Raw genomic sequence first — 25,935 nt, 5'->3', positions numbered from 1 at the left:
CGACCACCAAGCCACACCCCCAGCCCTATTTTGTATTTGATTTACAGCCAGGGTCTCACTGAGTTGCATTTTGCTTTAGCTGAGGCTGGCTTTGAACTCGTGATCCTCTTGCCTCTGCCTCCAGAGCCACTGGGATTACAGGCCTGCACCATCACACCTGGCTTGGCCAACAGATTTTTGACAAAGATGAAAAGCAACTTAATGGTGGCTAGCTAAAAAATAGTGCTAAAGCAACAGGACATCCATAGTCCGAGAAAAACAAACAAACAATAACAACAACAACAAAAAACCTTTATCAAGCCTCACATCTTCAGTAAAATTTAATTCAAAACGAATTATCATTTAAGTGTAAAGAATTAATTGCAAAACTTTCAGACAATAATATAAAAGAAAACCTTTAAGGACACAGGGCAATGACTTCCTAGACATGACACCTAAAAGCATAATAAAATAATAATAATAATAATCAATAAAACGGACTTTACAAAACTAAAAGTTTTTACCATATCAAAGACCCTGTGAAGAGAATGCAAAGACAAGCTACAGACTGGAAAAAATATCTTCCATATTTGTAAGAAAGGACTCATGTTTAGAATATATAAATAACTCTAAAAGTTAAACAATAAAAAATACAGTTAGAAAATGGGAGAAAGTCATAAAAAGGCATGTCAAAAAAGGTAATATACAAATGGCAAGTAAGCACAGATGTTTAACATCACTAGCTATAAGGGAAATGCAAATAAAGACTATGATGAGGTACCACACATATTAAAGCAGCTAAAATAAACTGACACTACAAAATGCTGTTAAGGATGCAGAGAAACTGGGCCTCTTATACACTGTGCACAGAAATGTAAAATTATACAGCCATGCTGGAGAAACAGTTCTGACAGTTTCTTATAAAATTTACACAGTTAGTTAGGGTATTGGTGCACACCTGTAATCCCAGCAGCTCAGGAAGCTGAGTCAGGAGAATCAAGTTCAAGGCAAGCCTCAACAATTTATCAAGGCTCTAAGCAACTCAGTGAGACACTGTCTTTAAATAAAATACAAAAAGGGCTGGGGAGGGGCTGGGGATGTGACTCAAGCAGTAGCGCAATCGCCTGGCATGCCTGCGGCCCGGGTTCGATCCTCAGCACCACATACCAACAAAGATGTTGTGTCCACCGAGAACTAAAAAATAAATATTAAAAATTCTCTCTCTCTCTCTCTCTCTCTCTCTCTCTCCTCTCACTCTCTCTTTAAAAAAAAAAAAAAAAAAGGGGGCTGGGGAGTGTGGCTCAGTGATTAAGCATCCTGGGTTCAATCTCCCAATACTCACTCCCCCACAAAATTGAACAGAGTTACTATTCAACCCAGCAATTATACTCCTGGGTATTTACTCCAGAAAAATGAAACTTATGTGTACATTAAAACCTATGCATGTAAGCATATAGATTCACAGCAGTATTACTTGTAATAGTTGAAAACAAAAAAAGTCCTATAATATATGAATAGCCAAACTGTGGCTCTCAGACCATGGAATATTACTCAGCAATAAAAATGAAAACGTGGAAGAAAACAAAGAAACTATTGATATACACAATGACTTGGATGAGTCTCAAAGGGATTAGGCTGAAGGGGAAAAAGTTAACCTCAAAATGTCACATATTGTATGATTCCATTTATGTAACACTCTCAAACTAATAAAACTATATAAATGGAATACAGATTAGTGGTTGCCAGGAACTAGATATGGTGTGCGTTGAGGCTAGGGGAAAACTATAATAGAATAACACAGGGAGATCTTTGTAGTGATGGAATGTAAGTTCAATATCTTAATTGGGGAAATGATTACACAAATCTATGCATGATGAAACAACAACAACAACAAAAAACAACTATGTAAGCACATTGTACCAATGTCAATTTCCTGGTTTTGATACTGTTATATAATTATGTAAGATGTAACTATTGCAGGAAACTGGGTGAAAGTACATGAGATCTCTGTACCATCTTTGCAACTTCCTATAAATCTACATTTCAAAAATAAAAAGTTTAAAAACTTTTATTGAAAAGGAGAAAGCTCCTTAAAAATAGCACATGTCGGGCTGGGGATGTGGCTCAAGCGGTAGCTCGCTCGCCTAGCATGCGAGCGGCCCGGGTTCGATCCTCAGCACCACATACCAACAAAGATGTTGTGTCCGCCGAGAACTAAAAAAATAATAAATATTAAAATTCTCTCTATCTCCCTCTCTCACTCTCTTTAAAAAAAAAAAAAGCACATGTAGCATATGTATATTTTTTAAATAAAGAAAATACAAAACTATTAAACATTATTACAAATAACACAAAGTTTTTAATACAAAGTTTTGTATTTTTATATTGTATTTTTAATACAAGGCTTTGTATTAAAAATACAAAACTATTAAACATTATTACAAATAACACAAAGTTTTTAATACAAAGTTTTGTATTTTTATATTGTATTTTTAATACAAGGCTTTGTATTAAAAATACAAAACTATTAAACTATTATTCCTTAGGTGGGCTCTTTCTACATTATTTCTAGAATTTCTATATTTTATACAATAAGCATGGTATACTTGGTAATCAGAAGAAAAATAACTTTTTTTTTGTTTTGTTTTTAATATTTATTTTTTAGTTTTCGGTGGACGCAACATCTTTGCTTGTATGTGGTGCTAAGGATCGAACCTGGGTCACACGCATGCCAGGCGAGTGCATTACCGCTTGAGCCAAATCCCCAGCCCGAAAAATAACTTTTTTAAATAAATAAATAAAATAACTTTTATTTTATTTATTCATTTTCTTATGTGGTGCTGAGGATCGAACCCAGTGCCTCACCCGTGCTAGGCAAACACTCTACCACTGAGCCACAACCCCAGCCTGAAAAATAACTTTTAAGAAAATAAAAACAAGACAGGCACAGTGACACATGCCTGTAATCCCTGTTACTCAAGAGGCTAAAACAGAAAAGTCACAAATTCAAGGCCAGTCTTAGTAATTCAGTAAGATTCTTTCTCAAAATTTAAAAAGAGGCTAGACATGTAGCTCAGTGACAGACTGCCTCTGGGTTCAATCCCCAGTACTGCCCAGAGAGGCGGTGGGGGAGGGAGAAAATGAAAACAATATTATTTCTCACTGTTCCAAACACATCACTTTAAATAGATATGAATTACATCAATTATTAACTCACATATGCCTATACATACTAAATAAAAGACATGAAATACTGATGTCTTTTTTTTTTTTTTGGTACCAGTGATTGAACCAGGGGTGCTTAAGCCCCAGCCCTTTTTTATTTTGAGATGGGGTCTCCCTAAGTTGTTAGGGCCTTGCTTAGTTGCTGAAGCAGGCTTTGAACTTCTGATCCTCCTGCCTCAGCCTCCCAAGCCACTGGGATTCAGGCCTGCAGCACCATGCCTGGCTCAGAGACATTTTTTTTACTTCCCTGACCATGCACTTTTATATACTACACTCAAAAATTGTTGGGTATATCAAAGAACACACTTTTTTTCCTGGCTCCAACTTTTAAACCAAGACTTTACCTATCAGGTTGCACCTATTTCTATATCACATCCAGAACTGACTGAGCTTAGTAAATAAGAATCTAACAGATATCACTGTCCACTTTATTTCTTTGATCATACAAAAATTTTTTACCCTACAATCCAATTTAGTGGTAAATTTAGTGAAGGGTTCCTGACCTGGCACATAGCATACTAGTAAAGAAGCTAAGTATATAACATTCTAAATCTTACCCTAAACAGTATAAAAATAATTGGGCAGACTAGCAGTTGGACATATTAACCAATACAATTTTTACTTTTAAAATATGCTACACTGGGCTGGGGTTGTGGCTAAGTGGTGGAGCACTTGCCTCACATGTCTGAGGCACTTGGTTCAATCCTCAGAACCACATAAAATAAATAAAATAAAGGTAGTGTGCCATCTACAACAACAAAAAACTATTAAATAGGTAAAAATTTTTAAAAAATATGCTACACAGGAGCTGAGAGTGAAGCTCAGTGATAAAGCATTTGCCTAACATGCACAAAGTTCTGGGTTTTATCCCCAGCACCTCCAAAAATAAGTAAATATGCTTCATCCCAAATCTAATCAGCATAATGGAAAATGAGATACTGGCTCAAGATTTCATACTCTATTACATACTACGAAAACTTATTGAATTTGGACTCAAATTTTAATGTACAGTTTTGGCAATCTCTGCTTCATGCCATTATTACATTGATGAAACTAACATCAATTTAATTTAGTCTCAAAGTTCCAAGCTAAAATGATTTGCAGTAAAACAGTAACACAGTTTAACTCAAAGATTCTAACTTAGAAGAATCCATGGTTCTCACCTATGAGAATTTCTTCAAGAATTTCAGCGCAGTGGCTCATGTCTATAATCTCAATGGCTAGGAAGGCAGAGATAGAAAGATTGAGAGTTCAAAGCCAGCCTCAGAAAGGGCGAGGTGCTATGCAACTCAGTGAGACCCTGTCTTTAAAAATCAAATACAAAATAGGGCTGGGGAGTGTCTCAGTGGTCAAGTGCCCTGAGTTCAATCTCCAGTATCCCCCCAAAAAACAAAAGAATTTCAAAAGAACAGAAAAAGTATCAAGATAATACTTATGTTTCTATGTGTCTCTTGTCCTCTGCCACAAGTCAAAAGCTTAGCTAAACCCACAACCCACAATAAAAATTTAAGACAAATACAATAAAACTCACCACTCCCACAACATCATTCTTGAGATACACATAAAGCACTATTTTATTATCAAACACTGTGGTAAAATTATTATAACCAAATTTTCTTGTTAATAGACTCACATTATATTATATTCAGTATTGAAATGATTATATTGCTGGAAAGGCTCAGTGTATAGTGAAGCCACATATCATTTCAATATGGAAGCATAAAATCTCTAAACAGCTAGATATTTCAGCTTAAAATTTGGTGATGGCTCAAGGCCCAAGATTCAATCCCTAACACAGAAAAAGGAAAAGAAAAAAATAGGTGATGAATAGTCAAGAGGAAGTAAAGGATCTTCTCCATGTGTGCCCTGTCCATGCTCCCCTGTTTTTAGTTAAGTTCTTGATTTTTCAAGAACCACAAGCCCTAAAGTTAAGAATCACCGTCATGATACTCATAATCAAGTGGTTCTTTCTGTTCTTTTCCTACTATTACACCCCTCTACTGAGTTACATCAGATCTTTAGAGAAAAACAAAAACAAATGCCAGGTTCCAAAAGGATTCCCAAAACACATGCAAGCAAAAAATAAAGGATAAGAGTATATGTAAAACAAGTAATACCTTATTTGTAAACAATAAAACACATAAGAAAGTTAAAAGACAAAAACAAAGGGCTGGGGATGTGGCTCAAGCGGTAGCGCGCTCGCCTGGCATGCGTGTGGCCTGGGTTCGATCCTCAGCACCACATACCAACAAAGATGTTGTGTCCACCGAGAACTAAAAAATAAATATTAAAAATTCTCTCTCTCTCTCTCCTCTCTCTTTAAAAAAAACAAAAACAAAAACAAAAACAGATTTTCCTTCCCCAAATCTCTGCAAAAAAGTAAGACATTTAAACTGGATATGAAAGAATATAGTTGCCTTTAATAATCTTAATCCACTTATTTAACAAATACCACAATCTTTCAAAAGAGCTTTCACAGGTAACTTAACAGAATATGGAATTGTATTTCTTTCTCATATAAGTCAGTTTGATGTCCAAAAAGAATCAAAGCTACAGAAAACTTTAAATTTAAAAAATGAATGCAGCATTCACTAACAATATTTTATGAAGTTAATCTTTTAACAACCTTAGTTAAAAGCAAACCTAAGAATTTGCTTCTCCTTTGAAGAAATAATTATTGTTCCACTGAGCATTTGAAGGTAAGATATACAGTCTATACAAAACTAATTCAAAGGCTTGTTGCAATCGGTAAATTGTCATCCTATGATGATTAGACAGCAAATACTTGTTTAGAGCAGAAAATACTTTTTAAAAAGTTCAAACTGGCCAACAACTTGCAAAATCTTTAATCAGATAAAAAGTTTTAAAACATTACATGAGACACGTAGCTAAAATCCAACTAAGATCCCATGGAGTCACATTATAATTTAATAATTAGAAAAGGAAATTAATTTATTTCTTCCACAGTGAATATAAATTTTACAAGAATTTTCTGATTTTTTAAATTATGGTTTTGATACTACATCTTCTATAAAAAGCATATATGCCACCTATCCCAGTGATATTAGCTGCCAACCTCAAGAATTCGCTTTTTAATTTTCCTAGATTACTCTATTGAAATATTATTCATACAATATCTGCAAAATGGTAGTAGAATATTAATCCTTCAAATCTGTCAAAAGTAATCTTCAAGAGGAAAATCTGGTAGGCTCAGGGGCTATGATGATTTTACTTCTAGTTTTATGTGCCTTCTTAACCCAGATACTTAAATTGACCATATTTTTAACCTGTAGCAAAAACGTGTGTCACCCCAAACTGGGAAAATGTTACCAACTCACACTGAGGGACTGTAAAATCAAAACACCCAAATTCCTCTTTCACGTTTAAATTTTCAAAATTTAAAGTTAATGTATTAAATTTTTTTTTTTAGGATTTAAACTTGTCTGGTATTTAAATTTATTTAAGAAATACAAAGAAAAAGAGAAGTACATCATTACGGTTAAAAGAAATCCAAATGATACCTTTAATTTCAGAATTACTCCTTTCAGTCTTAAAACATCACTTCCTTTGCACTACTTCCCCCAGCCCTGCAGACAAATCGGTGAACTACCAATCCAGATTGTTAAAAGGATCCACTGTCCACAAAGAAAGCACTATGATCCAAGTACACTGCCCGAGTGATCTTTGATGCCTTGAAAGACACCTACTTGTAAAAATGCCAAAGTCCTAAATTAGATCCCCAAGGGCTCCTTTTTTTTCTTGACCACACTTCTCCCTTTTCAATCCTTCTCTCAACCCTTTGGGCCAGACGACTTTCCATCCAATAGCCTCTTCCACTCAAACCTAACTCCTGCCCTCCAAAACCTCCGTCCCCACCCCGGTCAGTCGGCTATCACTCCAACACGGTTCCCTCTTCCTCGCTCTTGGGTTAATCCCGGGCCAGGCCTGCTTCTGAGATCCCTTCTCCCCACTACCAAAGCCCTGAGCATCTCCTCCTCCGGGTGCACATTCCCGGGGACTCCTTCCATCAGTGCTCTGCTCTCAACAGCTCCAAGCCCTAGCCTCTCCGCGTCCTCCAGTCCTTCTCGCGCCTCAGCCTCTACCGGCCCCTCGGCCACCGGCGTCGTCACCCCTTCAGGCCGACGGCTCAACAACCTCCATTCCCTCCAGATTCCATTCTAGAGCGGACTCTCTTGGCCCCCTCAACCGTCTCCCCTCGGTCCCTCGGGCTCCCTGCCCCTCGACGCCCCCGGCTCCACCCCAGACTCCTCACTCACCCTTGGCTGCAGGCGCCCCCCAGTCTCCCCTCTCCTCAGCCTCAGCGCCCGCTCACCTCCGCGATGGGAGTCGGGCTTCCCCGACCCGCCTCCGAGTCGGCGTCCGAGGCGCCGTCGGAGTCCCGGGCCCTTCGCGCCTCGCCGGAGTGGAGCACTTCAAGCGGCGGGGGCGGAACCCGGGGCGGAGAGCCGGAGTGGAAGCGGGAGCGGTGGCGGCTGCGCGCAGGCATCGCTCCGGCTCCGTCACCGCCGCTCCGGCAGCTGCTCCGTGCCGAACCGGAACTGCTTCGGGAGGCGGAGCACTACCGGCAGGAGGCGGAGCATTACCGGAGAAGGGGCGTGGCCAAGGCCGGAAGGGACGCGAGATTCCAGCCCACCGGAGAGAAGAAGGGAAAACGCTGCAGGGGAGCCTGAGAGCGCATGCGTCAGGCCCGCCGCCAAAGAGGGCTGGTGTACATTAAGGGAGGAACCCATGGGATTGGTAAACGGAGATGGGGATCCGGAGGAAGTTATCCTGATTCCTTTGCAGAAGACCAGCTCCTTTTCAAGAGCTAACCCCCAATGATCATGGCTATCGCAGACCCCTTTTATTCACTGACAATGTCTATGCCAAATGCCATATAAATATCTCAATCCTCGTTTCAGCTCTACAAAGTAGATCATACAACACAGAAAGGCCAAAATCATTGCTTGAATATCACAGTAAATCTGTGCCCAAACTGGTATTTTATCTAAATCTACATTCCAACCCAAATTCTCATTCTACAATGCTACTCCACCCTAAGAGAAGCCCCCCACCCCACCCCCCAACCTAGCCCTAGCGTTGGCAGAAACCAAATTTAAAGCCAGCTGCCTGGGTTCCAGACCCTTTGTGGCCTTGTCTCCCCATACAGTACCAGACCAGTTTTTCTGACACTGAATGGGATGGGAGCATGCTTTGGGTGGACAGGAGTGCAGACTGTTTCCAGGGTATTCCCTGGAATTGTCTTTACCCTCAAGTCGGACTCAAGACCAGGAGCAGCTGGGAACATGTCCAACAGAGCTCATACCTCTCCCAGACCCATCAGGGCAAGACATCTCCTCTCTTTTGCCAACAACCAGCTCTGGCAGCTTGTCGAGATGGGCAAAAGGTATGACTTATGCAGTTGAGGGGTGAGAAATAAAGAATGTCCACACGCTTCTGCCCTTTTCAATGCTTTATTCACTCAAATCACTCAATACAATTTCACTCTATAGGTTCTTAATCAAGAAAATGACAATCCTTAATGCTAGGCACTGCAATAGACATAATCAATTCACAGCAAACAATTCTAATTTAATTCTAAGCACTGAAAACACACTTAATCATGACAGGCTCATGACAGATATTCCCTCTGCATGCTAAGTTCAGGTGTCAGATCAAAAGTTTCAAGCCTTGAGCTCTAAGTCCAGCAGATGCACACTCATTCAGACATGGTTATCAGATCAGGAACCAAGGCAGGCTTCTCCTGGGGTGGAGCTGATGGCCGGTTGAGGAGAGTGTGGTAGGGGGAAGTGGTGGCTCTCACCAGGTTCAAGATGTGGCTGTAGAGTTTGAAAGGTGAGGAAGTTGCAGAGGATCAGACAAATGAGAAGAAGAGTTGGGATGTCAGTCCAGATCCTCATCAGGCTCTCCAGCGTGAGGGCTCAATGTCAGCTAGCTGAATGTCTGTTCATTTGCTCCATACTAAATTTTGGGGCTTGTGACCACCCTTTCAATCCCTATCAGCTGCCACCGGATTTCTCAGTGATGTCATTTGCCCTGGGGTTAAAGCATCTGGTCTGGTGGTCCCCACCCTGATTTTCTTGCCTTTCCTCCTTATTGGGGTGAGGACAACATGACAGAGACTTCACTATGAGCTTATCAGGGTGGGGAGAAGTGACTTGTTTGTGCTTGAGGGCCATACTGGAAGGCTCCGCAGGTGTACCTGGTGAGCCTGCAGGTTTCAAAAGGAGTTTTAAAATGGAGTTGCTTAGACTCAGGGCTAAGGCCATCCTTACACAGTTTTTGCAGATAACCTGCTCAACCTTTTATCAGTTTCTATCCTGGGGCTGAAAGCCCTGATAGGCATTAGACTCTCCCTCCTACCCTCAAAATGTTTCTGATGACAGGCCCCTTTGGCTCTTAAAGTCTAGAGCAATGTTCACTTCTCTTTCTTTGATATACAAGGCCCCTTCAACCTTTTTTTGAAGAAAACTGGCCATTTTCATTACAGGACTGTTGTTCAAACCTCCTGTAAACCTTGTGGGTACCCTTTTGATGCTGTACTCCATGTCTCCTCCCCACATTTCTCTTGAAACTACAACTCAGAAAACTATGAGCTCCACAATCCAGAGGCCCATCCAACATTCAGGTCCCACCTAGTTTGTGGCCCTCCCAGACCTACAAAGTTTCTTCTATCATTCATCCTTAGAACCAACCACCTTCTCTCCAACCTGTCTTAACTTAGTCCTCAGAACCAAATTAGACTTATTGGCCAGGCGCAGTGGTGCATACCTATAATCCCAGCGGCTCGGGTGGCTGAGGCAGGAGGATGGTGAGTTCAAACCCAGCCCATCAAAAAGCAACTCAGTGAGACCCTGTCTGTAAATAGAATACAAAACAGAGCTGGGGATGTGGCTCAGCAGTGGAGTGTTCCTGAGTTCAATCCCCCATACCAAATAATAATAATAATAATAATAATAATAATAATAATAAGCCTTATGCAGGGCTCTAAACCTATTAATTAAAAAACTGTTTCTAAGCATCTACAATGTGTTAGAAATAGCACAACCTTTGTTTCATGTAACCTTTGGAACAATAAAAGATGTGATTATCCTTATTTTACAGATGAAGAAACTGAGGTTAAGGGAGATAGTGATTTGCAGGGGTCTATCTGATTCCATGTTCTCAAGAGTGTGGGGGTGGGGCCTGGCTTGGGAGAAACAGGCCTCTGGGACTTGCTGAGTCACTTACTCCCGTCCCACCTGTTCCTGCCAATCTCTGGGAAGGAGAAATGACACTGGAGAAGCAGAGGAGTGACCATAGAGGCAGAGGGGTAGGCAGGCTGGCCCATGGCTGAGGCCTTGCTCCCAGAGCTGGAGGGAGATGCCGAAGCCACGCCTTGCCCTAGTGTCCTGGAGCTAGAGGAGCTCCTGAGGGCAGGGAAGGCCTCTTGCAGCCGTGTGGATGAAGTTTGGCCCAATCTTTTCATAGGAGATGCGTGAGTGGTCACTGGTAGAGGGGTGTGAGGGTGGTGACAAGGAGAAGCAGTTTACCTTACATGGGTGTGTGTGTGGAAATAAGGGGGAAAGTTCTGTTCTTAGCACCCGAAGCCAGGGACTTTCTCCAGGACTCCCACCTGCTGGGACAATGCAGTGACTAGATATGGCCACCAGGGGGAGCATGTTTTTTTTTTTTCCTACCTGCAAAACGGGCACTTCCCAGAAGTCCTGGAGTCTTCTGGCACATCCAGGACAATTGGCCAGAGGACTGGGGGAAAGTATATGGGGTATGACATGGGGTAGTTAGAGATCCCCCTTTCTGATTCCAGCCTCCTTCTTCTGGACATAGAGTGGGTGGAGAAATCTGACTGAGGGTGAATCAGGGAAGGTGTCACCTCTAGACATTTGCAGATTAGAGGCAGGTATAAACCGATGACCAAGAGAAACCGGATGTATGTGGGAGGATGTGGGGCAAGAAGGGAGAGGAAGGGCTAAAGCAATCCCTTCTTTCCTACCCTGCCCAAGGGCAGATTGCCTGAGGAAGCCAAGAGGTTCTAAAGATAACCCTACACTACCAACTCTCCCACCAGAAAGCTCTGGGGGTGGGGCATGGGCAGCAGACCCTAGCTGGGGCTGGCTGGGCTCTAGTTCCCTTTGAACACTTAGGGTTTCATCCTTTGATACAGGGAGCCATGCAAAGCCTCCTTCTTGGACCCCACAGCTCAGCCAGCATCCAGCCCCCTTCCTGCTCCCCCCCTTCCTCAGGGCCACGGCAAATAACCGCTTTGAGCTGTGGAAGTTGGGCATCACCCACGTGCTGAACGCCGCCCATGGGGGCCTCTACTGTCAGGGCAGCCCTGATTTCTACGGCAGCAGTGTGAGCTACCTGGGGGTACCAGCCCACGACCTCCCTGATTTTGACATCAGCACCTACTTCTCCTCTGCAGCTGACTTCATCCACCGTGCCCTCAGCACACCTGGGGGTAGGACTTGGGGCCAGAACCCATATCCCACCCTGCTCATTCAAGGGAAGGATGCCCATTTCCCCTCAATCATCAGTATGCTCCCATCCCTGGTTTTTAGAAATCTTCCATTTAGTGCTCCAACATTTTACCTGAAACCATTGCTTCACATATGGGGAAACTGAGGCCAAAATTGAAGGCCATGCCTTGAGTTCAAAGGAGCTCTCGGGCCGGAATCCAGGTCTCACAAACAGCAGAATGATTCTTTCTCTACAACAATTAGCCTTGGGAAAATTTGGTACCTTATGTGTCTGCCCTAAAGTACTTTCAAATGTGTGTATTTGGGGTCGGGGTGGGACAGGCATAGGTTACAATAAAGAAGCCTGGAGAGGCAGGAGCTCCTGCTTTGTGTTCATCCTGAACGACAGCTGTGCCTCCTGCTATATGACACTGGGCAGGCCAGTGTCCCTCTCTAGACTTCAGTTTCTTCATCCATGTGATGGGAATGACAAAACAACAGCTCATATCACTCTTTTTAAAATGCCCAAGGCACTCTGACATTCTTTTGTTATTCATTCATCGGCTATTTATTGAATATCTTCTATGTGTCAGATGCTAAACTAAATTCAGGGAATTCAGACTTGAACAAGGCAGGGTCCCTCCCCTCATGAAACCTGCCAGTCAAAGGGTGAAGTATTGTGAGTGCTACCGATGTGGGAGGGCAAATGTGAAGTGCTATGGGAACACAGGGCAGGGGAGGCCATCCCAGAGGACCAGGGAGGTGGGGGACTTCCCTTTACAAGGACATTCATTGGGCCACATGCAGAAGTGATGAGCTGCTCTATGATTCAAGCAATACCTTGAGTGATCAGGAAAGCCCTTGGAAGGAAACCATGTATCAGCTGAAACTTGATGAATGAATAGTAGAAGTTAGTCAGGCCAAGATCAACAGGAACATTTTTCAAAATAGTAGGAACGACACATGCTTAAGGCTGGAGTCAGAGACCATGACAGTTTCAAGGAACTGTGTTCCTTACCCTGTGTTCCTAGAGATGAGGGTTGGGATAGGTTCATCTTGAGATAAGGCTGCAGTTGTCAGGAAGGGCCAGCTCTCAGATGGTCTTGTAAGTCATGTTAAGGATTTGGACTGCATTCCAAGGATAGGCCAAATAGGTGTTGTTACTCATTTGAAATATCATTTCAAATGAAAATCATTTGAAACTGAGATCCATGATGGCTGAGTGACTTGCCTGGGGTTCCAGAGTGCACCCAAGGCAGGGTAGGGAATGGAACAAGGGTCTCCACCCCAGGCCTGGATGGGATGGCTGGTGGGAAAGGGTCTTTTACCAGGATGTCTCCCTCAGCCAAAGTCCTCGTGCACTGTGTGGTGGGTGTGAGCCGCTCTGCCACACTGGTCCTGGCCTACCTCATGCTGCACCAGCAGCTATCCCTGCGTCAGGCAGTGATCACTGTGAGGGAACACCGGTGGATCTTCCCCAACCGCGGCTTCCTCCATCAGCTCTGCCAGCTGGACAAGAAACTGCGGGGTACAAGCCGGAGCTAAGAAGCCAGGTATGGAGGACACAGTCATGAAGACACAGGTGCCATTGGCAATGAGAAATCACGTAAGGGCCTGGGCAAAGAATACAGGGCTATGTGTGGCTGGAAATGGTGGTAGGGGGCCTGCCATGCTCCCCACGCCTCAGGGCTCTTCTTGCCAATTCAAGGTCTCACTGGAGCCAGGCAGGTAGTCCTCCTATAGGACCCCTGCCCTGTCATCCTCAGTTCACCCCAATTCTTCAGACCCCAGAAAGTGGAGAAAGACAAGGAAAGAAGGTGGTAGTAAGCATTACATGGAAGAGGTGAGGCCTTCCTACCTGCTCCAGCCTGTCTTGTCCTGCCTTGAATGGTGACTCATCAAATCCCATCAAAGCAGATGCACAACCAAGCTGATCGGTCCTTCTCCTCCCCCATGACATCCTGTGGACTGGGAAGCCAAAAGGGGATATGAGCCCTTGGGAATGGCATGTCCCAGCCTGCTCTCTCCTCAGACAGGATTTAAGAACCTGGAAGATCAGCAGATTTCTGATCATGCCCAATCACCCCACTTTCTCAGGATACTTAGAAACCCTGACCGCTAATTCAGCATCCTGCCCATCTGGCAGCTGGTTTGGGGGAGCTGTTTGAGCAGGGCTGTAGCACTGCACAACTTATAGAGGTACCATTTATCAAAATGTGTCAGTGGAACCCCTAGGAGTTGTGAAGTGCACAGTCCTGGCAGCTGTAACTAGCAGCTCTGGGGTTTGGGCCCCTGAGGGTGAGGGGGCTGCAGAGGGAGGACCTCTCTCTCCATAAACCATGAATGCCAAGGCTACCTCATCCCTTCTCACCGACACCCACTTGATCTTGCACATAGGTCTCAAGACAGAAGCAGTTTAGGTGACAGCCCTTGCCACTGTCCTAACAAGTCCCAGCCAGCCTGGACCTTGGCTTATCTGCCTGTAATATGAAGCATGTCTCTCTCTGCAGAGCCTGTCCTTACTGCCTGCCACAGGGCTCTGCCACTTTGCAGCTCTGGCACTGACCCTGCTGGTGCTTTTGGAGGCTGTGGCCCATGTGGATGCCAAGAAGATGCTAAGAGCCCAGCATGGGATCCATCCTCGAGTCTGCCACTCCGTCTACTTCCTCCTGTATCCCTCACCCCATCTCGGTCACTGGCTTCAGTCCCCACAGGTGGGAGTAGGTTGCCTTGTTAGCCAAGCCCTGAGATTGCTTGGTCAGGGATCCCAAGTTCCCTGGAGAGAAGGCAGTGGAAGAGGGCCACCGCCACCCCTCCCCCATCTCTCCCCGTGCTTAGGGAATACTGACAGGATCCGTGTATGTGTGTGTGTGTGTGTGTGGGGGGATCTGGGAGCAGGAGTGGGGATGAGTTTCAAGGTATGGGTGTATGATGAGGGTCTCTGGATAACAAGGAAAGTTCCTAATAGGCCTAAATCCAAGGTCTCTAACTGACCAGTCTTGGGAGGGACCTGAAGACCATCTCACAGACCTTCTGGGACAGCGAGGCAGTCCAGGGATAGTCTTCAAGGGAAGGAGAGGATGGCAAAGGGTGGAAGCAGTTTCTGGATAAAGCAGAACAGGTTTGGTGTACAGACCTGCTCTGTAGCCCACTTACACTTGTCTGTCTGCCAGTGCTGCCACCCTCAGCCCGAGTCTGCCAGATCTGCCTCCTGAATCAGTTCCATCCTCACCAGCCCCCACCTAAGGGTTGCTAGTGCTGGCGATGCCTCCAGCTGACGCATGCTTCCGACTACTCTCCATCCTCCTCATACGTCCTACCAGCTCTCACTTTGGGCCCTTGCTCCACACTAACCATGAAGGCCAAGGGAGCTTTTATTTATTTTTTCCTTCTTTTTTTTGGTGGTGCTGGGGCCTCATATGTGCTAAGCAAGTGCTCTTCCAGATATCACAACCCCAGTCCCCAGAGGGAGCTTCTAAGATGGTTGGTTTGATCTTCCCCCTTCCTGCCCTGTCATCCTGATACACAAACCTCACATCTTCCTGATACACAGACCTCAGCTGAGCTGCTTCTGCTCCCAGCAGGGCCAGGGCTGAGGCCTAGGCCTAGGCTTGGGGGAGGTGCCTGGCTGGGCTTGGCACTGACCTGCTGTGAGACTAGTGGACCAGTTGGGAGTGGCAGGGGGAGGTTAGAAGGGGGGGAGCAGACTGCATGCTTTATAATTAAACTCAAATCAAAAAATAGAAACAGCATCAAATGTGCAGAGACAGGCGGCTGGAAGCTGGCAGCACAAATCGCCTGTCAGAGAAGACCACAGCCTGCGTCGGACACCCCCTCAGGTGGGTGAGTGCTCCCAATTCAGGGGGGCCCTGAGCATGCTGGGTAACAGGGTTCAGGGCATAGGGGTGTCAAGCAAGGATGGAGGCTGGATTGAGGGACCAAGAGGGTCTGGGATAAAGGCAGAGATAGACCATAGGACAGTCAGAAAGACCCGGGCTTGAATTCTGACTCCCTCATCAATTGGCTATATGATCTTGCTTAACCTCAAAGCCTCAGTTTTCTCATCTGTAAAATGGGGGTGATAATATTACTGGCTTTATAAGGGTACTATGAAGATTTAGTGAGAAACTATAAGCTCTTAGCTGTGTTTGGTACATAGTATGCCCTTTATTAGTAAGTGATAAATATGGTAATTAATCCTGAATAAATAAACACAAAGAGATAAAGACCAACCTCAACCCCCAAAGGGAAGTGGTCCTCTGCCTAGGATACAGCTCAGGCCTGAATGGGTAAGAGTAACTATAGTAATGATAATTAGAATAAAATGCACCATTTATTGGGCATCTCTCACAAGGCAGACCCTGTGGGAGATGCTTTACATTTATGATTTCACGGGATTCTTACAACAGTCTCATGAAAGATAATGGCTCAGAGAAGGCCACATAGACACAAGTGGAAGACCAGAGAATTCTACCCAGGTCTGTCCTCCTCCAAGCTGCATGATGGGCCCAGAACCCACAGCAGCCCACCTCTGGCAGCTGCCTCCCTCCCTCCTGGGGGCTTCATTCCCTAGCCCCTTACTGTCCTGTCTTGTGATCTCCAGTCCCACCCAGCCTGTGCCCCCCTTGAGAAAAGGAGGAGGCAAAGAGGGTGGGCAGCAGGGAAATACAGAAGCTTCACTCTGCTGTGGATGAGGAAACATGGTACTACCAGGCAGGACCCTCTGCCATTCAGGGCTGAAGGCAGCAGAAACCAGGGGAGCTGAAGCCACAGAATGCCCTTCCTTTGGGAGCCTGAGGTCACCATATGGGCAGCTGGGCCTCACTCTTGACTGGCAAGGTGGACTGTTCACCCCAGGAGGACAGTGGATGGGTGGGGGTATATCTTGAGTATCAGGAGTGAGGCCCTAGGAGGGGCCTTAAGGCCAAAGAAAGGCTCCATTCTCCAGAACTGGGCTGGGGTCTCTTAGGTATCTGAGACCTGGGCTGGGCTGTAGCAGAGCCTCTGATCCAAGATCCTTCTGGGGACTCCAAGAGGAACCAGATCCAGTTCTTCACAGCCAAAGTCTGGCTACCTGCTCCCCAGCACAGCTGGGCTGCACAGCACCCACTGGCCACTTGGGGGCAGTCTTACCCCACGCCAAATTCAGCAGGCCTGGGTTGGCTCTTGCCAGTTTCTCAAAGCTCCATCTGGTCCTGCCAGGCGCTAGAGCAGCCCCACCTGGTGGCTACAGACTAGTGCTGCTGTCGGATGCCTCCAGAATCTAGGTCCTCCTCCATCCCAACATACTACACTACTTCATACACAGACCTCACTCTCTTGCTTGGGATAGAACCCCAGAGAATTCTGAGAAATCAGGCAATGCCAGGATCTTTGGTATGATAAAGAGAAACAGTGTCCCAGACACCAGGGAAGAATTGTTCCCGCTCAGGACCACAGACTCAGTCATGGCAGATTTGTAAGGGAAGCCAGTCTCTCCTCCCTCCCTCTAAAGTTCTCTTGCCACCATTCTCAGGTGGCCTCCCATCTTCAGAACCACACAGGGCTAAGAGCTTTCGCTCCCAGAGATGCCAAGGAGGTAGGGGCCCTGGGGTTTGGAAAGGCTGCTGCTTCAGTCCCCAATGCCTACTCCTGCTCTCAGCCCCACCCCCATGGGCTCCAAGGCCAGGTCTGGAATTCTAGCCGCTTCACAGCGCTTGTGTTCTGGACGGAATCTACATTAGCCCTATTCTGTTCACATGCTGAGTCCTGCCCCTGCACCCAGTCCCCCATTCCCGGTCCCAGACCATGCCCTAGGTAGGTGGCAGGCCACTCAGCCTGCCCTGAGAGGTCACAGTGGGAGATGAGGGGAAAAACTGGGTCTTCACTTCCGCCTTGTCCTCCAGTCACCCGCTGGGTGAGCCTGGTCAAGCCGGTGGCCTCCTGGGTGCCCATTTCTCTCTCTAGTCATGCCACCACTTACAACAGGGAAAAGGTGTTCCTCCCAGTTTGCACCTTCCCTAGTTACTGGTTGAGGGGATCAGGGACACTTGGCCAAGAAAGGCGCTCCTTCCCATCACAGCACCAGGCTCAGGTTCTGGTGCCACTGATGCCCCAGATCTGCAGGGTCCCAGACACCCTGAGCCAGCTGACTCCTGACACAGCCCACCCCACTCGGGTGAGGCCTGCCGAGCTGCACTGGCCTGAGTCATGGGGGTAAGGAGGAAAAGCCCGGTGCCTGGAGGCAGATGTGTAGCTCAGCGACACCCAGGCTCCTCTGAGGAGACCATTGGGTTAGTGACCGCTCTGGAATCCCCCAAGATGGCAACTGAAAGGCTTGGGGGTGGAACCAAAGGTGCACAGAACTGGACTGAAACCCCTGCCCAGCTGCTCATCAGCCATATAGCGTTGGGTGCCACTTAGAAAAACACTCTGAGCTTCTGCGTCCTTCTAGGTGAAATAGGGACCTACCATAAGGGAGGCATTAGACTTAGAAGAGGCATTCAATATGGAAATGCCCATGAATATCAGTCCACAGCCCCTGACTCTCATATTGGAGGGGGACTCTGATCTCAAGGACCTCCAAGTGGGATCAGCCCTGGAAGTTCAGGGGTGGGGGCTTGAGATGAGCCACCCAGGTTGGGTGCCCTCTGAAAACCGTAGCCTTCTGGAGTTCCCATTCCTACAAGGTACAAACTGACAAGACATTTAAGGGGGTGGGACTGACACTGGCTAGTGTCATAAAAAGGGAACCTGAAGGCCCAAAGGCTGAAGCTTCTAACATCCAACAGCCTCAGAAAAGGGCAGGGGTGAGGTCTGCCCAGCAATGATCAGGAAGTTCTAGTTCTCCTTGTTCCTGGGGGAGAAGGGTCTAGGTCCCAGCCCAGCTGAGCTGGTTAATAAGCTCATTCCAAACAGCGGAGGCCCTTCCCACAGCATCCCAAAGGCACCTGGCCTGCACCACAGAACTCCCTGTCTGCAGGACCCACCTTGGGGAGCCTGTCTCCAGCACTGAGGTGTCTACTCTATTTCAGGATGAACTCACTGCAGAAGCAGGATCTCCGGAGGCCCAAGATCCACGGGGCAGTCCGGGCATCTCCCTATTCGCCACCCACGCTGGCCTCGCTGCAGCGCCTGCTGTGGGTCCGTCGGGCCACCATGTTGAACCATATCAATGAGGTCTGGCCCAACCTCTTCTTGGGAGATGCGTGAGTAAGACCTACATAGCTGGTGGAGGTGGCAGAAGGGTGTGAAGTCCACCTAGGAATGGAAAACAAACCTCTCCCAGAGTGCTTCTGGGCAGAGGTGGCACCCTCTGCTTTCCACCATATCTCTTTACATGTTTTTCTTTCCTCTTAAATTATTATAACTCTTAACTGTGGAAATAGAACTCACATAAGAAAAGTGCACAGAATATGCATGTCCAAGAAATTGGACATTTCTTGTGCCCCAGATGCCCCTACTGAATCCTTCTAACTTTTCTCTTTCCCAGGGGATAACCACTCTTTAAGTGTCAAAATCATCATGTCCTTGTTTTTCTTTCAAGTTTTACCACCTATGTACCTAAACAACATGGGTTTGTCTTTTGCCTGTCTTTTTTTAAAAATTATTTTTTAGTTGTAGTTGGACAAAATACCTTTATTTTACTTATTTATTTTTATGTGGTGCTGAGGATTGAACCCAGGGCCTCGCTTGTGCTAGGCAAGCGCTCCACCACTGAGCCACAACCCCAGTCCCGTGCCTGTCTTTTAAAGTTACACAAATCATATTGTGTGTATTCTGTGGTTGGCAATGATTTGCTTAAAATTGTGAGAGACACTCATGTTTTATGGGTAGCTGCAGTTCATTTATTTTTTTATTGCTGTGCAGTATTCCACTGTATGATTATAACACAATTTGTCCATTATATTGTATGTGGACATTTGAATTATTTCCACTTTTTGGCAATTATGAACAATGATCCTAGGAATATTTAACTAACATGAATCCTAGAAAAACACATAACTTTCTCTAAATTGTATATAAGAGAATAGAACTGAGAGTTATTTTTCCTAAAAGTTTTCTGAAATATTTGAAAATATGGCCAGGTGCAGTGATGTACACCTGTAATCTCAGCAGCTCAGGAAGCCGAGACAGGAGGACTGGAAGTTCAAGCCAGCCTCAGCATATTAGAAAAACACTTAGCAACTCAGTGAGAACTTGTCTCCAAATAAAATATTAAAAAGGGCTGGGGATGTGGCTCAGAGATTAAGTACTCCTGGGTTCAATCTCCAGTACCAAAACAAAATGTTTTTTTTCAAAAATATGGACCAAATATTTATATTTAGAAATTTTCCTTAATATTTGGAAAATACAGATTAATATCTTGTTAACAATATGGCAAATATGGTATTCCTTCTCCCACACAGATATAATTCTTATAGGCTTTACAAATGCAAACACACACACACACAAAAAAAAGAATCTTAAAAAAAATGCAAACACATATACATTCTTTTTCATAGTTCTTTTTTTATATAAATGGCTATTGCTTTATAATATAGTTCTGTGATCTGCTTTATACAGAAAGCTTTTAAAATGAAATGATAGTACATATTTTTAAAAAATGTTAACATTCTGCTTTGTACTCTGTACTTTCACAGGTTCTTTTTTTATATGTATTTATTTTTTTAGTTGTAGTTGTACACAATACCCAGGGCCTCATACATGCTAGACACACACTCTACCACTGAGCCACAACACAGCCCCACAGGTTCTTGATATAGCATAAACACCTTTCCTTATTTGCCTGCATCTACCACAGTTTAGTGGTTGTATAGCATTTCATCATTTAGATACACAGTAGTCCCCTTTTTCTGTGGTGGGGGATATGTACCAAGACCCCCAGTGGATATGAAACTGAAGATAGTACCAAACCCTATGTATCTTCTGTTTTTTTTAACCTATTCATATATATCTATGGAAAGTTTCATTTATAAATTAGGAACAGTAAGAGAGTAACAACTAAAACAAAATAGGAGAGTTACTATATTAACTAAAGTAAAGGTTCATGAATATAAGTACAATAGAATGACAGTCAATCTAATTGCCCAGATAACTATGTGGTGACAAGGGGTGGATAGCATATACACTGTGGATACACTGGACAAAAGAATGATTCACATCCTGGGCAGGATAGTGCAAGATTTCATTCACTCCTCGGAACAATGCAAAATTTAAAATTTATGAATTGTTTATTTCTGGAATTGACCATTTAATGTTTTTGGACCATGGTTGACTGTGGGCAAATGAAACTGTGTGAAGCAAAACTTCAGATAAGAGAGAACTTAATATCCTATTATAGGATTCTCAGTAGTTTTTTTTCCTTAATTTTTCACTATCTTAAATATCCCTAGATTCAGTTTACATATATTTGTGGGCACTTTCTGAATTCTTCCTTTTATTACCTGACTAGAAGGAGAATTTCTAGGGACAAGTATATGTGCATTTCTAAAGCTTTTTGGGGGGTTGGGTGGGGATTGAACTCAGGGATACTAGACCACTGAGTCACCTCCCCAGCCCTATTTTGTATTTTATTTAGAGACAGGGTCTCACTGAGTTGCTTAGCACCTGCCTCACTTTTGCTGAGGCTGACTTTAAACTTGCTATCCTCCTGCCTCAGCCTCCCAAGCAGCTGGGATTACAGGTGTGTGCCACTGCGCTCAGCACATTTCTAAGGCTTTTGATGTGTGTAGCCCATTGCCCTTCAGAAAAGTTACCCTGGGGGCTGGGATTATGGCTCAGTGGTAGAGCACTTGCCTAGCACGTGAGGCACTGGATTTGATCCTCAGCGCCACATATAAATAAATAAATAAAGGTATTCTATCCATCTTAACTACAAATATTTTTTTAAAAAGTTACCCTGAATGAAAGAGAGTCTTCAATTTCAACTATAGATGTCCCTCTACTAGGGCAGTTCACCAGTTCCCATCTCTATCCTTGGAGGAAAACAGCAAGTGAAGGGCAAGTTTCACCCAGTGAGATCTACCTGCTTATACCCCCTCCAGGTATGCTGCCCGGGACAAGAGCCAACTGATCCAGATGGGTATCACCCATGTTGTGAATGTTGCTGCAGGCAAGTTTCAAGTGGACACAGGTGCCAAGTTCTACCACGGAATGCCCTTGGAGTACTATGGCATCGAGGCTGATGATAACCCCTTCTTTGACCTCAGTGTCTACTTTCTGCCTGTTGCTCAATATATCCGAACTGCCCTCAATACTCCCCGAGGTGAGCTTCTGGGGAAGGAGTTGGGTGGGGTTGGAGGTTAGCACTGATGGGTGGGGAGCACAAACCCCATCACCAATCCTCCTACACTATGAAGCAAATAGCTACTACCATTTAGTGTCCCCTTCAGAGACACCCTGGAACAGTGTCAGACATAACTAAAATCTGCTGTGGTTATCAGCATAACCACATGCCTCAGGAAGAGACCAGACATTAGGCAGAAGGCACAAGACCTATAAAGGTTCTTGAGCAGGCCTCTCTAAGATGAGGCTTTGGCATAGAGCTGCAGGGGCAGGTGAGAGGGCAGAACTGTGGTGCGTGTGGGGGAGGGGAAGTAGACATCCCCTGTAATCTGACACAAATTCAGGGGACCCCAGGAGTCCAGGAACCTCCACCTCCACCTGAGTTGCAAAGATGTCAGAGGAAGCACTCTGGGTCAGAAGGGAGTCCCGGCTGCCAACCTTAACTCTGCCATGACTTGCTATTTGACTTTGAGCCAGCCTTCTTCCCTTGTTGGACCTCAGTTGTCCCATCGTACAGGGGTCCCAGCTGCTGTGATGGTGGGCTGAAAGGATGGCGAGGGGTGTCTTCTCTCTAAAGGGGTAGGCGATTCAGGGATAGGCATCTGACACCTGGGTTGGGTCTCCCCACAGGCCGCGTGCTGGTACACTGTGCCATGGGGGTAAGCCGCTCTGCCACACTTGTCCTGGCCTTCCTCATGATCTACGAGAACATGACACTGGTAGAGGCCATCCAGACGGTGCAGGCCCACCGAGATATTTGCCCCAATTCAGGCTTCCTCCGGCAGCTCCAGGTTCTGGACAACCGGCTAGGACGGGAGACGGGGCGGCTAATGACCTGACAAGCGGCCCAGAGCCCTGGCTCTCCATCCAGCATAGCCCAACCTGACTAGCCTAGACCTGGGGACGGCAGCCTCTGCTGTTTCCAGAGACCCTGAGATGTAAACAGCAAGTGGGGGCTTAGCTGAGGCAGGGGCAGGGAGAGCTGGGTGGTGACCTTTAGCAGGTGGATTTCCCCAACCCAATCAGAGATTCTTTATGCAAAAGAGAATTCAGTCTGTCTCTATAATAAAAGGTTCATCATAATAAAGATAAGAGACCTTCTGGTGATTTTCGAGAAAATGGCTTACTCTGCAAGGGCCAGGAGGTTCCAGAGAGCTTGCCAACTGTGAATCAGCATGATGGCAGCCTGGAGAAGAAAAGAGTGAGAGTCCATGCCAAGGCTTAATGAGGAAGGAGGGCAGGTGAGGACTGGTTGGTGATGTTGGCCCTGGGTGCAATACAGAGGAGTCAGGGTACAAGTGCTGAGGCTTAGATAACTTCTTCCTATCTTGTCCTTCTCATACCCTCACCCTAGGGTTGTGTTGTCTGATCAAGATCAAAGTTCCATGTGTTCACATGTTCCTTGTGTCCTGTTGGCCCACCCTACCCGAAGCCAATAATAGAAATGTGCTGTTAGGGCTGGTAATATAGCTCAGTGGTATAGCATTTGTCTAGAACGTGCAAGGCCCTGGGCTAGATCACCCGCACCACAAAACAAAACAAAACAAAAATCCCTCAACACTTGCTGAGCACAAACAGCATCTTTTGGAACCAAGTCAATTACACTCCACTTTAAAAAGGACTGCTTAGCATTACAGATACCTCAAAATGAAGACATTAAACAAGAGAAGGAAGATGAGGTTAGGGAGGAGACACTCCAGAAATTCTAGGTGAAGAACAGTTGTATGATGGAACAAAACATTTAGCTCTGAATTTATTAGTTCTCATGCTACAATAAAATAAAGCGGTATGGAAAGCCCCTCTCCAGCTCCCACTTACAAATGATACATGCTCAGATACTTAGGAGGTTTAAATAGGCTGGCTTTGCTTTTTCCTCTCTGGTTGCTCTTATTTATCCCTTGCCTGTTCTGGCTGACCCTCGATTGTCAAGGTTTCTCAAGGTGCTATTCTCTGCCTCTTGTCTCCCTTGGTGTTTCCACTCTCCTGGGGGATCCTCTGCTCTTATGACCTCAGTCATAAGTCATAGAGTATCTCTAGACAACTGATTCCAGATATATATGGCCCAGTTCTTTTTCCTGAGCTCAAAACCTCTGCATCCCAATGACCACCCACATCTCAATATTACAACTGAACTTTCAACTCAGCTGGCTTTCCATCACCATGCACCCAGACCCACACCTCTTCCTAGGTTCCTAATTCAGTGAAAGGTTCTTATAGCCAAATAGGTGACAAGTGTCATCCTGGACTTCTAAATGCTCCCTGGATTCGCCACTTAGCTCCATCTTCCTGGTGACCACCAGAGTTCCAGCTTCACCCTGCAGGGGTCTCTCTGGCTCCAGCCCTGCCCCTCCAAGGCAGACATCTAACTGAAATAAAAACCTGATCACATGATCCTTCCACTTAAAAAACTCCCAATGTACAAACACTTGACAGATTATAAAGGCGCTTCATCACCTGAGACCTTCTTATGTCTCCACCATGTTGAAACTCTGTTCCTATACATACTACTCAAATAAGAAACAGTAAAGTTCCCAGAATGCACCTCCCTCTCTTACCTTGGTTGCACCACCTCAGTGCACCACCCTTGCCCTGTTTTACTGGGCTAACTCCAGTTTCTCCTTGAGGTCACACTTTGGATGTCACTTCTGGGAATCCCTCCCAACACCCTCAAGCTTGGTAGCCCCTCTGTGGGTTACCAAAATGCCTATCTATCCCTTATCACATCACCTGTCACTCCAAATGAAAATTGCCTGGTGTCTTCCCTAAGCTCGATGGTCCTATGGTTCCCACACCCTCTGGCTGTGATTTTACATTCAAGTATGGCTCTGTGGATCCCTGAATGAGCAGTCGTAGCCACTTGTCCATCTCTCCGGAGGCCATGAAGGGAAGTGGATCCTAACAGGCCCTAGGACTGTTAGGAAGGTACCGCCTCTGCTCCCACTTCTTCCTGCATGCAGTATCTCAACAGGACACCCTGTTCCCAGCATATTTTATCACTCTTGTGGCCCCTTTGATCCTCCCCCTCACTCCCCACCAAGGCTCTCTGAGGCCAACTCTGTCCTCTCCTAGGGGACTAAGGGGCTTTCTCCCTTTTCTGACATCTACTGGAGGGCAAGTACTTTTCCTTTGTGCAAATTTAGAAAAGATGTCCTCTCTGAATAAACCAAAGTCAGGCAGAAGCACTTCTGAGCAACCAGCTTGGTGAAGAAAAATGTGTTTCCTTCTCCCAATAAGACAGAGCCCCAAGTCAGGGTGCCCAACTGAGTGAGTCAACCTCTGGCTGAGTTTTAGCTTCTATTCATCCATTTTAAATACTTAATCTACATACATAAATGTGTACTACCTTGGTTGGGAGAGATGTATATCATGTATACCTCCATTTTACAGACCAACAAACTGAGGCTCAGGGGAATGAGGCAGGACTGGAAGGCTTTTTCCTGGCTCCAGGACCTCTGGACCCTGGCTCAGGGCAAGTACTGCCCATCCATCTCTTTTGCTCACTTCTCCGTGATACTTAGTCCAAATATCAGCTGGCTGTGGACTGCCTCAGGTGCTCTCTGCTCCTTTTCCAGAGGGTATAAGTGTCCAGCTGGAGGACAGCAGAAGGGCTGGTGTCACTGTGCTGAGCAGAGTCACAGGGTCCAGCCCCAACCAGACAGGGCTCTTCTCCAGTCTAGGGATGGGAAATGATTCTTAAAATGTCCTTAGGTTGGTGGGGCCTATAATTCTCCAGAAAAAAACGAAACTAGTCCCAGCTCAACAGCCCAACCCACCCAGCCCCGATTCCCCTGCCTGACAACTCAGTCCTGTTGCTATTTCTTGCTCATGCACCGTCAGCAGGACCCAAAATAGTGGCTCCAGAAGGCAGTCTCTAAATCATCATCCTGTTCTGCTGGCTGGGGTGGGGTGTCTAGAGGCGAGGACAGAGCCTCATCTTGGGCCCTGGGCCTGGGTTTCAGCACATCACCTCCTTGAGGCTCTGTGG

General features: G+C 45.6%; 4 protein-coding genes across 12 annotated transcripts in view; 2 read left to right on the top strand and 2 right to left on the bottom strand.

The window, feature by feature from the left end:
• Samd8 (sterile alpha motif domain containing 8) overlaps positions 1–7,746 on the bottom strand; it is a 64,748-nt gene extending 57,002 nt beyond the window's left edge. For 2 of the 3 annotated variants that reach the window (XM_026390203.2, XM_026390204.2), the window contains exon 1: positions 7,538–7,746. In XM_026390203.2, the coding sequence (XP_026245988.1) occupies positions 7,538–7,711 (174 nt within the window). In that variant the 5' untranslated portion in view covers positions 7,712–7,746. Of the gene's footprint in view, positions 1–7,481 lie in introns of all 3 variants that reach the window. The other variant, XM_026390205.2, reaches the window with a different exon arrangement.
• A 920-nt stretch (positions 7,747–8,666) lies between these two features.
• LOC144254850 (uncharacterized) lies at positions 8,667–15,419 on the bottom strand. 4 transcript variants are annotated; one of them, XR_013343612.1, is made up of 5 exons: positions 15,240–15,419; positions 13,543–13,652; positions 10,905–10,971; positions 9,997–10,083; positions 8,667–9,044 (listed from the first exon to the last, which is right to left on the bottom strand). XR_013343612.1 is itself a non-coding variant. In XM_077798464.1 (4 exons), exons 1-4 carry the CDS (start codon positions 12,737–12,739, stop codon positions 8,924–8,926), a joined length of 312 nt encoding a protein of 103 aa, XP_077654590.1. In that variant the 5' UTR covers positions 12,740–13,010; the 3' UTR covers positions 8,667–8,923. The 4 variants fall into 4 exon arrangements, 1 of the variants encoding a protein (XP_077654590.1); XR_013343611.1 differs by lacking the exon at positions 10,905–10,971; XM_077798464.1 differs by lacking the exons at positions 13,543–13,652; positions 15,240–15,419 and adding an exon at positions 12,703–13,010.
• On the top strand, positions 10,503–18,780 carry Dusp13a (dual specificity phosphatase 13A). Of its 4 annotated transcripts, none has more exons than XM_026390278.1 (4): positions 10,503–10,702; positions 11,469–11,686; positions 13,030–13,237; positions 18,698–18,780. In XM_026390278.1, exons 1-3 carry the CDS (start codon positions 10,554–10,556, stop codon positions 13,227–13,229), a joined length of 567 nt encoding a protein of 188 aa, XP_026246063.1. In that variant the 5' UTR covers positions 10,503–10,553; the 3' UTR covers positions 13,230–13,237; positions 18,698–18,780. The 4 variants fall into 4 exon arrangements, with proteins under 4 accessions (XP_026246063.1, XP_026246064.1, XP_026246062.1 ...); XM_026390279.1 differs by lacking the exon at positions 18,698–18,780 and adding an exon at positions 15,429–15,513; XM_026390277.2 differs by lacking the exon at positions 18,698–18,780 and adding an exon at positions 14,195–14,283 and having other exon boundaries at positions 10,504–10,702.
• Dusp13b (dual specificity phosphatase 13B) lies at positions 14,211–23,051 on the top strand. The gene is made up of 5 exons (XM_026390273.2): positions 14,211–14,398; positions 15,429–15,523; positions 18,698–18,871; positions 21,710–21,930; positions 22,581–23,051. The coding sequence occupies exons 1-5, from the start codon at positions 14,297–14,299 to the stop codon at positions 22,787–22,789; spliced, it is 801 nt and encodes a 266-aa protein (XP_026246058.2). The 5' UTR covers positions 14,211–14,296; the 3' UTR covers positions 22,790–23,051.
• Positions 23,052–25,935: the final 2,884 nt, after the last annotated feature.

This window comes from Urocitellus parryii, chromosome 5, assembly GCF_045843805.1.
Source record: "Urocitellus parryii isolate mUroPar1 chromosome 5, mUroPar1.hap1, whole genome shotgun sequence".
Classification (NCBI taxonomy): Eukaryota; Metazoa; Chordata; class Mammalia; order Rodentia; family Sciuridae; genus Urocitellus; species Urocitellus parryii.
The sequence above is the reverse complement of the archived record's forward strand: the minus strand, read 5'-3'. Positions and strand labels throughout refer to the sequence as shown.

Bases quoted from the DNA above. Each gene is read 5' to 3' on its own strand.
- Dusp13a (XM_026390278.1), top strand. From the start codon at position 10,554: ATGGCTGAGGCCTTGCTCCCAGAGCTGGAGGGAGATGCCGAAGCCACG. The intron at 10,703-11,468 runs GTGAGTGGTCAC...CCCCTTCCTCAG, and splicing joins AATCTTTTCATAGGAGATGC to GGCCACGGCAAATAACCGCT. The intron at 11,687-13,029 runs GTAGGACTTGGG...TGTCTCCCTCAG, and splicing joins TGCCCTCAGCACACCTGGGG to CCAAAGTCCTCGTGCACTGT.
- LOC144254850 (XM_077798464.1), bottom strand. From the start codon at position 12,739: ATGAACCTATCCCAACCCTCATCTCTAGGAACACAGG. The intron at 10,084-10,904 runs GTAGGAAAAAAA...TTCTATTTACAG, and splicing joins GGGAAGTGCCCGTTTTGCAG to ACAGGGTCTCACTGAGTTGC. The intron at 9,045-9,996 runs GTATGCACCACT...CAAACTCTACAG, and splicing joins CCGAGCCGCTGGGATTATAG to CCACATCTTGAACCTGGTGA.
- Dusp13b (XM_026390273.2), top strand. From the start codon at position 14,297: ATGCTAAGAGCCCAGCATGGGATCCATCCTCGAGTCTGCCACTCCGTC. The intron at 14,399-15,428 runs GTGGGAGTAGGT...ATCAAAAAATAG, and splicing joins ACTGGCTTCAGTCCCCACAG to AAACAGCATCAAATGTGCAG. The intron at 15,524-18,697 runs GTGGGTGAGTGC...ACTCTATTTCAG, and splicing joins TGCGTCGGACACCCCCTCAG to GATGAACTCACTGCAGAAGC.